Source organism: Delphinapterus leucas, chromosome 3, assembly GCF_059928025.1.
Source record: "Delphinapterus leucas isolate spDelLeu-1000000601 "Yukka" chromosome 3, BTC_Dleu_Yukka2, whole genome shotgun sequence".
NCBI lineage: Eukaryota > Metazoa > Chordata > Mammalia > Artiodactyla > Monodontidae > Delphinapterus > Delphinapterus leucas.
Genome location: NC_143131.1, coordinates 145,888,053 through 145,904,330, shown reverse-complemented (window position 1 = coordinate 145,904,330; position 16,278 = coordinate 145,888,053). Strand labels below are relative to the sequence as shown.

The 16,278-nt window shown below is 48.6% G+C and overlaps 1 protein-coding gene across 3 annotated transcripts in view; it reads right to left on the bottom strand.

The window, feature by feature from the left end:
* Positions 1–4,507: 4,507 nt before the first annotated feature.
* Positions 4,508–16,278, bottom strand: part of RANBP17 (RAN binding protein 17) — a 315,657-nt gene continuing 303,886 nt past the window's right edge. Inside the window, exons 27-29 of one of the 3 annotated variants that reach the window (XM_022595127.3) lie at positions 10,641–10,739; positions 8,616–8,743; positions 4,508–6,599 (exon numbers count right to left, since the gene is read on the bottom strand). In XM_022595127.3, coding sequence (XP_022450835.2) covers positions 6,503–6,599; positions 8,616–8,743; positions 10,641–10,739 — 324 coding nt within the window. In that variant the 3' untranslated portion in view covers positions 4,508–6,502. The remainder of the gene's footprint in view (positions 6,600–8,615; positions 8,744–10,640; positions 10,740–16,278) is intronic. The other 2 variants (XM_022595128.3, XM_022595131.3) reach the window with 2 other exon arrangements.

Here is a 16,278-nt window from a genome sequence, read left to right as displayed (position 1 = left end):
CAGCAAGCGAATTTGCAAGATAGATGAAAATATTATGGACCACTTCCATAGACAAAGACACAAACACATCAATTTGGCACACACGCCACGTCCCAGGTTGCTTACCTGCCCACCCTCCATCCTTAGTTCACACCCCCTAGTTTGGAATCTCTAGGGGCCCTTCTATTTCTCATGATGGAAGGCTCTAAAGACACCTGCCCAAACTTATTCACTCATCCATTCATTTATTCAAGTATTTACTGAGCACATACTCCAATTTTCTGGACCATGTCCCAACTTTGGGCCTCCATTTCCCCATCTGATAGTGGGAGTAATACAGTCTGAGCTCTTCATCGCTGCCTCCCTCGATGAGGAGGACTAGAGGGCGTGCGGTGGGGAAGGGCTGGAGCTGGGATTGGAACCCAGGACTGTCTTGACTCCAAAGCCCGTGCTTTTCCCTTTACCTCATACCCCCATTTTTGCTGTGGGAGCAGGTAGTAAGGATTCGAAGTCATAGGAAATCAGTGGGTGGTCTAGGGGAAGGATCCCAGGAGCGGCGTGAGGGCGGCCGCAGTGGGCTCACTTCTGTGTCCCCCACTGTTCCAGGAGTGCCTCCAGGGCAGAACGGTGTTGGTGGCGTTCAAGTTCATGTCCTGGGGCTGGCCCAGGGCCCACTGGATGGTCATTAAGAGTTTGCGGTATTAAACTAAATAGCACACAGCAAGGTCAGACGAGGGATAAGGACGAAGGGGTCAGAAGTGTGTCCAGTAATTCGCCTGTACTCAGTTCAGCACTCGCCTCCCCCAGCTCCGCCCACGGCTGGTGCCTTTCCACCTTTTTTGTTTGTTTTTGTTTTTGTTTTTGCGGTATGCGGGCCTCTCACTGTTGTGGCCTCTCCCGCTCCTGACGCGCAGGCTCAGCGGCCATGGCTCACGGGCCCAGCCGCTCCGCGGCACGTGGGATCTTCCCAGACCGGGGCATGAACCCGTGTCCCCTGCATCGGCAGGCGGACCCTCAACCACTGCGCCACCAGGGAAGCCCTGCCTTTCCACCTTTTAGGGCCCAGGCCACCTCTTGCCTCTCTGCCCATCCTCTAAAGCAGCCCTCCTCTCCCCCAGCCACTGTCTATCCCTGTTTATTTTCATCATTGCCTCATTGCCTTTGGAACCCATCGTATTTCCCCTGCTCACCAGCTCTCTGAAGGCAGAGACTCTGCCTCGTTCACTGCTTTATCTGTGGTAGGTGAATGAATGAGCGAACGAATGATCTCCAGGATCCTTGTGCTGAGTCAGACCCAGGCCCTGGCCTCGAGGATGGCCCAGCCTGGCAGGGAGGCTGGCAGCAGCCTGAGGGAGCTGCCAAAGGGCTGGGGGTTAGGAGAGAGGGTATAAGACAGGAAGGGGGAGGGGAGGGGAGATTCCTTCCCTCGTGCGGGCTGGTGACACATGCGCCTGTGGGTAGCAGGGCTTGCTGGGAGCTCAGGGGGCGAGGGCAGGCACCAAGGGCAGGCACCGTGGCCTTCTGAGGTGCCTCCACACCCGATCTCATGCCCTTGTTTGTTCCCACCCCATCAGCCATTGTCCCCATTTTGTGTTTTACAACTTTCCTTTCTTCCTGACAGATTTCTCTACTAAATTTGACTTCGTTTCAACACTTTTGTTGGGCAAATTACATTAAGATGGATGTTGCAGGTACCCTTATGGTTTATTTATCGTGATACTGTTTGTATCTCACGCTTATAAATAACTTATGTTATAGCTTTTGTTTGTGGGAATGTAACTTACATATTTTATTACGCTTTCTGTAAACCTCAAAAAGAATCTTGTCAAGGAAGCACTCTTATGAGCAATCCAACCTATGGGATGTAAAAACCCACACTAACATTATTTTTTAATATGCCAAGGAGGCAGGTTACTCTTGCTGTAGTTTGAAAGGTTTGCTGTCATTGTAAACTTACACCTCAATAAAACATTAAAAAGTCTCAAGAATGATTTTATAAAGTTCAGGGAGGAGGATGAATCAGTGGCAGAAGCCACAGACACAGCACACAAGGGGCTCTGTGGGACTGGCCTTTCTTGGGGAGTGATCAGCCCCATCTGGGGGTCGCGGTGGGTCCATATGCACCTCCCCACCCAACTGTCTCCAAAGCCCAGTGGTGAAGTACCTAGCTTAAGGGATGTTAGTGGAAGAGAAACATGAGTTTTGGAGTCAGGCTGACCTGACTTTGAATCCTGGCTCGTCCACTTTCTAGCTGTGTGGCTCGGGTCAGTCTTTTAGTCTCAGTTTTTTCATCTCTAAAATGAGGATAATATCAATACTTACTTGACTTTCTTATTGGTAAGCATTACATTTAAATGAGATCATGATTTGCAGTGCTTCGTGGGTGCTCATTAAATGATGGTGGTTCCAGTTGTTTAATGTTCATCTTGGGACTTTCACTGTCTCCCTCTACTCTGCCCCGCCCCGCTCTCCAGGCGCTCTTTGCCTCCTCGCCATAAGGTGCTGGGTTCTCTCAAATGCTGCCTCGCCTACACTGCTGGACTGGCCTCCATTTTGGACAAGGCTCCCCTATGTCAGCTCTTCCACTTTCCCCAGTTTCTCTCACCAAACCTACCCTGTTCTTTGTTCTCACGCTCAGCTCTGTTGGTAGTTAACTCAGTCACTGAGCTCAGCTCACAGCCAGTGCCAGGTCAGTTGCGCATGTCGACAGGGGCTTCCAGTACCATAACCCAAAGGCACTTCTAGGTTGGCAGGGCCAGTGGAAGGGGGGCCAGGGGCCAACAGGGCTTTTCTGGCTGCTCCGATCGTCACACGGTGCATGCAGCACCCCCATCCCCTGTTCTAGAGAAGCCTGATTGGAAAGCACAGAAAACACAGAAACATCTAGACCACAAGCAGGATACAGCTCTCAGGGGTCAGGTTCTTAAGTCAGTGGAGAAGGCAAAAGGCGTGCGGTCCTAGTACCTTCAAAGTGTTTCTTGCTTGACTATCAGCTGAAGCTGTTGGCTTGACCTAGAGCCCCGCACAGCGTGGACGAGACGTGTTCGCCTGCTAGCAGCTCATCAGAAGGGCGAGGTGCACCGGCAGCGGCCCGCGCATTCCTCTCCTCTTCACTCTGGGCCAGATGCTGTGGGTAGGTGGCAGACCCCGAGGAACTGCCAGGATCATTTATTTTTTCCTGTTGCTGAGTGTAAGTCACATTCACCTGCGATCTGATTGGAGCATGTAACACAGGGGTCCCCAACCCCCAGGCCACGGACCAATACCGGTCCGGGCCGCAGCCTGTTAGGAACCGGGCCGCACAGCAGGAGGTGAGCGGCGGGGCAGCGAGCGAAGCTTCCTCTGCTGCCCCCCCATCGCTCGCGTTACCTCCTGAAACATCCTCCCGTGCCCCCCCACACCGCCCCCCCGCCCCCGCAACCCCTGACGGTGGAAAAACTGTCTTCCATGAAACCAGTCCCTGGTGCCAAAAAGGTTGGAGACCGCTCTGTAACAGATCCAACTAGCTCTCTTTTGTGCAGGCTCCGCAAGATTGGGTGTGCCCTTGAGTGCCTGTTTTACCCTTGGGATAGGATGACCCTGCAGAGGACTCCCACGGGGGACTCCAGCTTTCCCCTGGAGCCCCCGCAATCCCTCACCAAGGCCGACTCTGGCAAGGCTGGCCTGAGTGGGTGGGGAGCAGTTCCAAACCAGGACCCACTGGGACAGGGGGTGAGTGTGCAGTCTGACGTGCTCTGCAAACACCCCAGCTTCCCCACTCCCTCCTCCTCCCTCAGAAAGGGCACAGAACGGAACTTAGCTCTCCAGGGAGAATCAGGATTCCTTTCCAGGTCTCAGGGGAGAAACCTGTAGCCAAACCCAACCTCTCCAGCAAAGGCCAGGTAGGAGTCGTGGCAGGTGGCTTTGAACATGGCTCCCGAAGACCCCTGCCTCCCGCCTTTGTGTAACCCCTCCCCTTGGGTGTGGGCTGGTCCAGTGATCTACTTCCAATGAAGAGAACACAGGAAAAATGATGCGTGGCCCCTCTGCGATTAGGTTATGAGAGGCTGAGACTTCCAGACTGCTGTGCTTCTCTCTCTCTTGCTCTGGTAAAGCGAGATGCCAAGTTGTGAGCCGCCCTGTGCAAAGGCCACTTGGCGAGGAGCTGAGGCTCGGTCCACCAACCCGCGAGGAGCCGACTCCTGCCAATAGCCATGAGGGGGCTGGAAGCAGGTCCTTTCCGGGCAAGCCTGGTGATGATCAGGGCCCTGGCCCACAATCCTGGCTGCAGCCTGGGAGACCCTGAGGCAGAGCACTCACAGGAACTGTGAGATGAGCAGTGCTGCTCTAAGCCACTACATGTTGGGGTCGTTTGTTACACAGCAACAGAGTTCTGAAAAACACATGGTAATGGATGTAAACATTAACTGGTTTCAACTCACCATTCTCAAATACAGGTCTTGGAGAGGCCAGGAATTCCTTTGAGGTGACACAGACCTGGGGTCAAATCCTGCCTGTGTGACCAGTGTAAGCTGTGTACCACCTTTGCGCCTCAGCTTCCTCACCTGAAAAGTGGGAGTATGCTGTCCACCTTCACAGGGCTATTGTGAGGACTAAGTGAGAGGTCAGATGAGGAGGGCACGGCAGACGTTCCATCGCTTTGCTGAGTCTGTTCCCTGCTGCGCGCGCTGCCTCTCCGTGTGCTCTGCACACCCCGGCGCCATGAGCAGGCCCTGCTCAAGTCGGGCTGGGGCAGGCCTGACAAGTCCTCCTCCCCAGCAGCTCTCCAAGGCCAAGACTGAGCCTTTCCTGGCTGGGGAGAAACCACCAGGCGACCTTTGGCGATGTGGTCAAGAAAAGCAAGTACACATGGTGATTTTCTTGTGAGCATTTTAATGCAAATAATACGGTGCTTTTAGGTCTTGCACCTTTTTATTTATTTACTTACTTTGGCCACGCCACGCGGCTTGCAGGATCTTAGTTCCCCGACTGGGGGTTGAAGCCGGGCCATGGCAGTGAAAGCCCGGAATCCTAACCACTAGGCCACTAGGGAACTCCCAGGTCTTGGACCTTTTTCAAAAACAAAAACAAAAACAAAAAACAAACAAACCAAAAAACAGTGTCAGAAGGGGATAGGTCTTCTATGAAGGGTTTTTTTGGGGATGAGTAGTGTACAGTAATAAGCCCATGAGAAATAGAAAATTCTCAAGTCAGACTTCTCTAAACAGTTGAGGTTTTATGAAGTTCAGAATTTGCCTTCTTGTGGAAATTTATCCCACTGCTAACGAAACATAGTGTAAGGCTGAGGCTTCCTTCTCCATTAGATACCAGAAGTAACCCTACCTAGAACACACACTTTTCCCTGATTTCCTGGGTTCACACACGGAAGACAAACATTTTGAGATAAACTTGGGTGACTTTGCTATTCTGTGACAAGCCTGTTGTAAAACTCAGCTATCAAGAAACTTTTCAAGAAATACTAGTCTGAGAAATGAGATTATAACAGGAGCTTGTAGATTTACTTCTTCTTCAACAGTAAGGCCAACCTTTCATGTCTTATCAGAAATAAAGGGAACAATATTTACTACAAGCCTGAGCCATGAAGACGGAGCGGTGAGACACCAAAGCCATCTCACAGTGGCAATCTCAAATTAATAGCCTAGCTCCAGTCCCTCACAAACTGTAAAGGCTTCCTCCTTGTCCTGGGTTTGGGCCGAGCTGCAGTCCCCACAGTAGTAAGAGTTTTTGTGGAAGGATGAAAACCAGCTGATCCACATCCTCTGAAAATCTATACTTTAGCACCTAGAACTGTTTTGGGTGGCCCGAGAAGGCAGAGCTGCTTTTGAAGAAATATCTCTGCAGGCAGTAATTGCACAGCTTAATTCTTCTAGACTGAACCACTTCAGATTTATGCCAGTGAAGAGCAAACGTTGTTTGTAAGTCATTTAATTGTGTTACTGTCTCTCAACTTTGTCAGACGCTGCTGAGGCGGAGAGGGCTGTGTGCAGTCCTGTGGGATGCTCTGGAGAGCTCCCAGGCTCGTTCTTAAGTGCCCACAGCTCAGAGTCCCCAGTGCTGCTTTTTCCAGACTCATAACAAACTACTAATTTAACAGGTTCAAATGGTATATTTGTCTCAATCCGGGATCTATGTTGAAGGTTGCATCTCTCACAAATTCACAACCTTGACTGCAGAACCATTAACTAGTACACACTTAGGCGTAAACCTGGTTTATTATATTCTTTGGTTAAATATTGTCTCTACACCCTTTCAGAGCATTATAAGAACAAAGATAAATGCTGTTTTATAGAAAGACTGAAAACACATCTTTTGCTTTTTCAGTGCAAAGACTGAATTTACATTGTTTGTGCGCTATTATAAATTCTTACAATTAGGCCAGGCTTATAAAAAGGTAGGACTCTTGTTGTTGTTGTTTGTTTGTTTTGAAAAATAGATTCCCCTGGGCTAGCCAACATCACTGTCCTGGGATCCAGACCCACAAGTCTCTTGATAAAAGCTGCTCGGCACACGGTCAGAAGTCGGGTCAGCTCATCATGTCCAGACTGCACGGTTCGGTGCTGCCATCACTGCGCAGGGCCTCTGCCACATCTCTTCTGAAGACCGAGAGGTTCTGGGTGAACCTGTGGAAAGAGTAAGAAAGGGCTGAGGGCAGTGGCAAGGCCGAGGCTTTGTGAAGCTCTGGCGGCGGAGTTCAGGACCCTGGAGACGGCCTAGGTGCTGGCTGAGCTCCTTCCTCCCATTTCACCGACCACTACTGCTCCGCCAGCAGCATGCCCTCCTCCTTCCCCTCCCGGAAAACAAGGGTTACCAGCAAATACACTCTGACCATTTCGAGGGGTGCATTCTGCGGTTATACCATTTAAAAATTATTTTTAAAAGTCAAATTACATTATAGATGGTAAGGAATATAAAGAAAAGAACAAAAGCTTATGTGCCTGGCACTGGTTGAGTTTACATATAAATTCGTTTAATCATCACAAGTCTTCTCCAAAGTAGGTGTCGGTATCCTCGTTTGCAGATAAGGAAACCAAACTAAGTGCTTCACAAAGAGGGGGCACTGGGTAAGACCACCTGGGCTCACATCCTGGCCCCATCACTTCTAAGCTGGGTGATCTCTTGTCTTGGTGCCCCACATGAGTAGCTAGCTTACGGGATTGTGGGAAGGGAGAGTTTACTGAGTCAAGTGAGACGATGCCTGTAAGTGCTCAACATCCTGCCCGGCACATGGAAAACACGCAGTCCTTGCTAGCTAGTACTTTCACTAAACGAGGAGCTTGTCTGACACCATTTCACAGAGCCGCTCAGGAGGCAATACTCAAATTCCCAAGCCTCAGGTGAAGCAATTCCCCCCCCCCCCCGAGGCATATAGGGAAGGGTCCCCTCTTCCTTCACGAAGTCTCTTCTCCTCCTAGCCCTGGAGGCTGCCCCTTTTTGCCTGATAGAGGATCTTGGCTCAGAACAAGCAGTCAAATGAACACGTCCACAGAGCCCATCCGACTTGGCCTCGTATTACCAAAGCCCAGGTTTTGGCTTGTGGCTATCGGGATGATTAATAATGTGCATTTCAAATGGCGCAGTGTTTGAATGCTGCCACTTTTGTAAAAGCATGAGGCAAGTTTTTTTTTTTTTTTTTTTTCTGAAAACATTTTCTCTCTCCATCATTCATTATGCCTGTCTCTTCCACTAGAAGCTCCGTGAGGGCAAAAACCTGGAACAATTAGTTCCTCAGTGGTATCCCCAGTGCCTGGCACATAGCAGATTCTTAATAAAATTTTATGAACTAAATGAATGAATGAATGAATGAATTCAGGCATAGGTGCTAAGTTTGGGTTCCTCATCAGGATCTCACTGGCAATTTACCTGTCTCTGTTCTTGCAAAACCAACCACTTTCAAAGGTCAGGCAGAGGAAGGAACTGCTTACTGTGCATCATATGTCCTGGGTACCATGTTTACTATATTCTGTCATTTAAAGGTCACAATCAATTATCATCATCTCTGTTTTACTGGTGAGAAAACTGAGGATCAGAGAACTTGACTGCCTTACTCACTGCCACACAGCCTATAAAGGGCAGGGATAAAATTTAAATTGGAGTCTGTCTGACCTCAAAGCCTATGCTTGCTCAAATGCCAGGAGGCCTTTCTTTGTCCTTCATAGCAGATCTAAACTTTCCTTCTTTTAACCTTTTCAATTAGTTATTTTTTCTCTCTCTCTCTCCTGTTGGATTATAAACTGCTGAAGGGCAAAGGCTGCATTTTATTCATCTCTGCATCCTCCATAGCAGGGGTCCCCCACCCCTGGGCCGCGGGCAACTGAAGCTTCACCTGCCGATTCCCATCGCTCATCTCCATTATCCCCATCGCTCGCATTACCGCCTGAACCCCGCCCCCCGGAAAAATTGTCTTCCACGAAACTGGTCCCTGGTGCCAAAAAGGTTGGGGACCGCTGCTCTACAGTGCCTAGTGTGATGCTTGGAAGAAAGCAACTACCCAGTCATATTTACCGGATGGAACTAAATTGAGTCTAGGATTACAAGGTGTAATAGAAAAGCCACATCAGTATATTGTGAGCTGTGTTAAGCGCAATCCCGGAACGTCCACCTACCCCAGAGATGCTAAACTATGGGGCGCTGCTTACCTGTCTCTGTTCTTGACAGACAGGTTCTGCTCCACTCCTTCCATTAGGTTCCTGAAGCACTGGGCAAGGACCTCCTGCTTGGGGAGAGGTTGGCTGTTTATCAGACTTGCCCTCAGTTCACTGAAATACTGTTGGGAGACAGAACAAGTGTCAGAACTCTGGCTCCACACTGGGGCCTGAGGAGAGCTGTAGGGGAGGGCTAGACCACCTCCAAAGTGCTCAGGGCTCCTAACTCTCAAAGGGGCTTTGGTCCGGGTCCCCTCTGAACTTTAAGCCTTTAGAGAAAACCAAAGCAACAGAGACATTCCTGAGTATAAACTGTATTATCCCTTCTCATAAAAATCTCTTCCTATAGTTGCTTTATTGTCACGGAACAATTTAGGCTGATGGAGTCCTTGCCTCCTCTGTGGGGGACCAAGCACATAAAGGTCTTCCTGAGTCTCATCAACAATAATCACAGAAAGGCTGAAAGAGGAAGGACCTCTTAGGCTGAGGGGAAGAAATGAACTAAAAATGCCCAAGGAGCGCTTTGGGCGACCAAGTCCAGGGTCCCTCCTCAGGCCTCTTCGTCTTCGGTGGCTTCAGTGAACTACCCCTCAAACGACCCCAGGCTTTGTTCCAAGTCCTTGTCCTCCCGAGTTAGGATGGGTCTGTTCTGCTGAGGTGGGGTACTACAGGGACTCGCTTAGTCCTGGGAGAGCTTTCTGGCACTAAGAAAAACACCTGTCACACCTGGTCACAAAGAACTGCACAGCCCTTTCTTCTCTGCTGATGTCTGTGGGCTTTTACACACACAAACTCTTATGCTAAAAGCAGCTCCTAATCACTGGAAACAGCCTAATTTCAGCACAAAGACAACATTTTGCCAGTCGTGTTTATCCTTCCAAGCCCAAACAGAATGATATTTAATTTCCATCATACATTAAAACAGCTCACATCAAAAACACACATAATTAATATGTAGTCAGACTAATACTTAAATACTATATATCAGAGGCATTACACTTAAACCACAATGTCTTCCCGAACAAGACTGGGAATGCACAGAACTACTTATTTTTCCCTTTTATAATGATGCAGTGACTCACACCAAATAGAAAATTATTAGTTTTTCATCCCAAACCATGAAATATTACCTCCATCAGTAAAGTATAATATTGTGATGTCATAAGCTTTTTCTAAACACTGAATTTGCCCTTATTCCCTCTCAATCATTTTAAAAGAACTGCTCTCTCTTATAGAGCTTGGATTTAAATCACAATAACACCGAGGGAAGATGAATGACAGTGCTATTGAATGTGGCTAAAATTGGATACTTCAGCACAGGTGAATGATGAGACAGCTCTTCTCTTTTTGATATATTTTCTTCTTCTATTAGTTTCCTTCCAAGGCTGGGATTTCAGTTTGAATTTTAATGTATGCGGCTGCCTCTAATCTCACTGTCCTTTTCCCCAGTACTCTCTTATTGTATAGACAATTCATTCTCCCGAGCAGTAATGCACTGTTCCTACTGACTGCTGGGGAGACAGGGGTGGGTTCAAGGGGAAGCTGGAGAACTTGGGAGGCAGCCCAGAGTGGTGCGTGCACTTAAGGACTGGAGACTTGCGCTCCGGATGAAGGGTGCTGCCTCTGTGCTTGGCCCTGAGGGGCTACTGCTACCACCGAGGGCAGTGGGGATCCCGCAAAGGAAGGGAGGCCTAGGAAGGGGCAAAAGGCGTTGTTGCCCACAATCTCCTGGAACAGGGAGGGGGGTGAGGGTGCGCTGGAAGCACTGCTGAGCAAACCGCCCGTCCAGCGCAGGGCTCCAGGTGCCAGAAAAGCTACTGTGAGGCCCCTACTTAACTGAAGGAGATCTGAGGCCTCTAGGGAAGGGCCTTCTGGGGGAAAACGGCCTTGTCCCGCGTGCTCAAGGTCCCAGCTCAAGCTCGGTTGGCTTCCCTGTCTTTGTCACAGCTTGGCCTGGTGTATAGCTGCTCCCTCTTCCCAGTGGTCGCCTCCTGCGGACCTTCCTGCAACCGCACTCACCTTCTCGTTGAGCAGGATGAGCCCCAGGAGAGGCCTGGATACTGACCACTGGTTCCGACAGTCTTCGAAGACAATGGTATTCATGAGGACAGACATCATCTAGAAGACAGAGTCACATGAAGACACTGATGCGCTGGCTCAGAGTTCCCCGCCCCCCCCCCAAGTCCCAGGCCTTCTATGTGCTCACCTTCTATCCCCACATCTTGCCACCAGACATGAAGGTGCTTCCTGGACAAACAAACAGCTTTGACTCTGGAAGCCTATGATGCTGCTGTAGGAACTCTTGGCAAAGACTCTCAGCTCCCCGAGGAAGAGTTCCCACCACCGAAACCTTTGGTGAGAACCTTCTGGGTGGGCAGAAGTCAGGGGCCACAGAGCCAAGAGGATCAGTCCCTGCTTCTCAACCCTGATGTGCTTTCCTCTATACTAGGCCACCAGGCAAAAGCCCAGCTCACCTTTCTTTATGCCTCTCATTTCACCAAAGACGCCAAGCTGTGGAGGGGCAATATCTCTCCATGACTCCTCTCAGACAAGAGGGAGAAATGGGGCACATGCCAGGTAATGCCGGGAGTCACGTTTCCTGCTGGCTCAGGCTGTTAAAGTCTTCTCATTCACTCCTCATACACTAATTCACTCATTTACTCACTTCACTCCTACATTTCATACTCATCCGTTTTCTTAAGTTCCAATTCTTCAAGACACCTGGGAGGCGGTAAGAGAACACAGGCATCTCCCACAACCTCCATCCTTGAGGAGCTAAAAACTCCCTGGGGCAGACTGCTCAGCACAGAGATAACAGGCACTAGGCTGGGCTAAGTTGCTGTGGGCATGCAGTGGAAAGAGGGATGCTTCTGGGTCCCTGAGAATCAGGGAAGGCTCCACAGGGAAGGTCATGTTTATGGAGTTCACCATAAATGTGTTCTAAGCAGAGACAGTGGCAAAAAAGGAGGCTGGGAAAGAACACAGTGGGTTCTACAGTGGTGAGGAATGCAGTGTGGCAGAAGAGAGGCGGGCCAGAAGCAAGACCCCAGTGTAGGCTGGAAGACCGCGATGAAGAATCTGGCAGTGGGAGCCAATGATGGGTTTGCAGCAAAAGAGAGACATGCTCAGATTTGTACTTAAGAAATCTCTCTCTGGGGACATTTGGAACGTGTACTGTGCAGGTGACAGTCAAGGAGGGAGACCAGAGATGAGGCTGCTGCAACAGTCCAGGCAAAGAGCAGTGAAGCCAGCTGTGGCCATCCACATGGAGCTGATGCTACAGTTTCTGCTTCTTGCACTCTTTACCTCCCATCTCTAGCCCTTCCTGTTTTCACCACTTCAGAGCTCCTTTCCTCAAAGGAGGGCAGGGGAAAATGGCAATTACGTGGCAAAGTCTACTACACACACCACCCTGACTAGGTTTTGGTGACATTTGGCTTTGTCCTCTAGCATCTTTGCAATCCAATTTACCCTGTTCTCAGGCAAGTCACTGACCCTTTCTCTCTGTGTCTCAGTTTCATTAGCTATAAAGAGGGAAATGATAACCCAGTACAAGGAAGCTCAGAGAATCAAATGAGACGGTGGATACAAAAAGTGCTTCAAAAAGTGTTATAAATATTTAAGGTATATAAAAGCAACAGTAATGCGCTTAAACATCTTCCATTTCACACATCATCACCATCCTAACAGTTAGGCTGGTTGCAAATGAAATCTGCCAGGTTCACATTTACTGTACGTCCAGTGTCTCTGGGGAGAGACCAGGTCTTAAGCCTGGCATGTTGAACATCATTTGCAGATCACGTGTTTCCATGTACAATTTAACAAGCCACCCAAAGTCATAGAGCCACAAATTAAATTAGTCTGACAAGCAAAACTAACAGGTCCATGGAGACAGCCTAAAATATTATGGGTTTCACAATCTGAAGGCAGAATGGATATTTTAATGGAAAAGATTAAAGTTAGAGGCACCAAAGTCCTCCACTAACTGACAAAGCATGCTGAAGTGATGTGCCAATTACTTTATACGGTTCTCTCGTGGATTCATTTGTCTGAATGCATGTATTTATGCCTGTAATAAGTAAGGGGATGTTTGAATAAAATACTTTTCTAAAAATAAAGTTGGCTAAAATGGATGATTTTTTTCTTTTTCTCTTTTACTCTTCCGGAAAAATGGAAATTAGTGAGCAAATCCGTTCAAAGGGTATTGACGTGGCAACTCATTTCCAGAGTTCTTGTTTCTAACACTCCTAGAGGATATGGGGAAACAGTTCAATCAGTATGGTAAGTCCCTTTGGAGAAAGTCCCCCACCCATATGGAAGAATACTGGGTGAAATGCCTAAGTACAGAATCCTGTTGCAGGTAATGTGAAATCTCTGGCGGTTATCGATGCGAACAAGTCAAGACTGAAAGGAGAGAGCCCTTGGCAACTCTGCAGTGGCCCGCCCCAGCCTGCACTGAGTCACAAAGCGCTATCAGCGTTCAGTATAAGGAATTCCCCCAACCTCTGCTCACTTCCTGCACTGTTACAGTCATGGCTGGAATGGCCATTTCAAATTTGCCCAACCCAGGCTACAGTTTCCAGAGCCTACGTCCAAAAACACACACATTACCCACTGTATTATCCTAAGCAGTTATTCTGCCCAACCAGGGAATGGACCACTTGGGAAGGGGAGTCATGAGGCTTAGTCCGCTTAGGAAAACCAGACACCACACTGTCTCAGGTGGTGCTTCCTTGTTCTCCTTCCTCCTTCTCAAAGGGCTTTGGCATGAGTTTGTAGAAAATTTCTCTCAGTGAAGCAAAACCAACATGGTTTGACAGGGACAGACTTTGGAGCCAGTCAGAACTAAGGCCAAATCGGGCCCCGCCACTTACGTAACCTGGGACGCTGGGCAAGTTGTTTCACTTCTCTGAGCCTTTATTTCTTTACATATAAAATGAAGGATTATGGCAACTACTTTGAAGGGCTGCTGTGAGGACTGACTTCTTCCCCAGGCACTCAAATCCTTACTAGCGTTCCTTTTCTCCAACTATGGTTACCCTGCCTGATCTGGCCCAGCGGAATCTCATGGCTCCAGGAAGCACCCCATTTCACGTCTTGCTTATGGACAGATAAACGAGATTATATTCTCGCTATCAGCTACCCTCACTGGGAGCTGCAATAAGCAAACAAACAAACAAGCAAAAAAACCCTAAAATAGAAAACAGTCCAAAAATCAGTCCTATGTGGTCTGCCACATGTATTAGTATGGATTTTGAATGACAGTGTTTCTGTTGTTCTGAAATCTTGTAGTCTTCTAAATAAAACATGAAGCTATGCTACAAATATCTGATCTGGAAAAATAAGACAAAGCAATGCTGTGCTACACGGATCTCTGTTCGCTCCTCAGCTCCGCTCCTATGTTTCTACCCTAAAATGGCATGTAAAGCGCAAGCACAAAGCACAGTGGACCTTCCTACTCAAATGTGCTGGGTCACTCTTCCCCTACAGCAAGGTGGTAAGTACATGCTCTCTCACTTCAGATGCTTCCTGTTCTATCTTCTACCTATGCAGAATAAGCGAAGATGTGGCTTGTGCTGGATGCTTTACTGCTACACGGTGAGTATGTACTCTTTCTAAGGAGGCTGGAGGCTCAGTGGGTCTAGAAGCTGAGTGGAGAAGGATGGCTGGAGAGGTGTGGCTTGAGTGTGTACAGGGTGAGGACTGCAATGGGGTGGGGTCGGGAGAGTGGTCTGCAAACTTCTGCGGGGCTGGGACCATGGGGGACTTTTCTCTGTATCCCTGGTGCTTAGTAATGGCATCTGGCACCTATCAGAGGCTCAGGAAATAGCTACTGGATGACAGAATGAATACATAAATGAATAAATGAATGAATGGGAAAGGATGAGTGAAATATCAACCAAAGCATAACGAGCTAAAGAGCCGAAAGGGGACTGTACAGAAAACAGAGAAGTTCTGGCCTCAGTCTATGGCTACAACCTGAAATGGGTAAATATGTAAATTAATACATTGTTCATTTCCAAGGATCCTGCTTTTGTGTGCAGAGCCTGAGAACTCTTCTAAGCCACGGTTGCCTCTCTAGCCAGCAGCTGCCGGGAAGAGCTCTCTAGGGCCTTTCAGGTCACCAAGGCCAAAGGCTGAGGCACCATCTTTTCTAATGACAAGCACTTCCACCTAAGAGTAAGCTGTGCCTGATGAGTTTTCTCACTGCCCAGCAGGGAATGACACGTTTACGGAGAGCCCTTGGGTGCTCAGCACCCTGTTAGGCACACACTGTCTGGAACTCTCAGCTAACCCTGAGGTAGATATTATCCCCATTTCATAGACTAGGGATCTGAAGTGCTGAGCAAGTCAGTCACTCGCTCAAGGCATCACAGCCACCAGCTACCACGATGTGAAGTGGAACGAACCAGGACATGTGCACAGGCCCGCCTGAGTCCGGAGGCTGTTGCCTGAGGGTGAGGACCAGGACTGCCGCAGCGGTGGTTGAGGCACAGTGTGTCTGGCCCTCACCGTAGACTTCTAGCGGATTCATGGTGTGAAAGGAAAGGCTCGTTTCTGGGCGTGGCTCACGCTTCCACCTGCAGTGAGCCTCCCAGCTATGCTGCCCATGTGTATCTCCTCTGTTCGGCCACTCTGCCACCTGATCAAGAGTCGGGCAGCTACTGAAATCCCTGTGATTGGAATCCAGGGCAGAGGTTCCTGGTGAGTTTGCAGCAGACCTTCTTGCCTCCCACCTACAGCTTTTATAAATTTGGTTAACATATTTTCAGCCTCCCAAGATGAACAGCAGTAGACATAATTAATAGATTGTCTCTGGAACACGGTCCACTGAACCACTGGTTTCCCTCCCACCAAAAGTATATGGCAATTTAAATTAACATAATAGAAAACATTAGTAAATTAAGCTAATTTTCTTCGAGTTACAATACTCCCTATAAAGTGAGCACTTTTCATTGTTCATGTTCTTCGAACATATTGATTAATAAAACTAAAAAATATTCCACAAAGTCTAAGAAATAGGTGAAAAAAAATTCAAACTTCTCCCTTCTGCTCCCCATCTGATTCAGAAAGACAAAACTGAATCTGAAGTGATGATATGAACTCTGATCTATGGGGATCAAATCCTTAACATATTTAGGGAACTTCAGCTCTTCTCTCTCTATCCTGGCCTCTTTGCTCAGGGCTGAATGACCTTTTAGCTACACTGCAACTTTGCTCCCTGTTGACCAGGGAAATGGAAAATGGGAATGGGGCAAGAGTAATCTGTCTTCTCCAAAAGGTGGTGGAAGGAGGGGCTGAGAAGGAGGCTTTGGTTTATATAAAAGAAGGATGGACCAAAGAAGAGATGAGAGACCAAAGACAAAGCGTCCCTGTACCTAGATCCAGACAGAGGTGGGGAGAGGAGGACAAAGCAAGGATGATCAGGGCTGTGCCCAAGAGGGTGTGTCTGCGGAATGGGGTGCCTTAATCTGCTTGGGCCCTCAATGAGAAGAGGGGGTAGGATACACAATTATAGGTACTGCTGACCAAGCTAGATTGCCTATGATTTTGATGCAATGAGTTGCTGATGTTTTGAGAACAACCGATAAATGCACCAAACACTTGAGAGATGCTTGTGAGTCTCAAGAATCCTCTGGCACCCGTAACTGGCTTT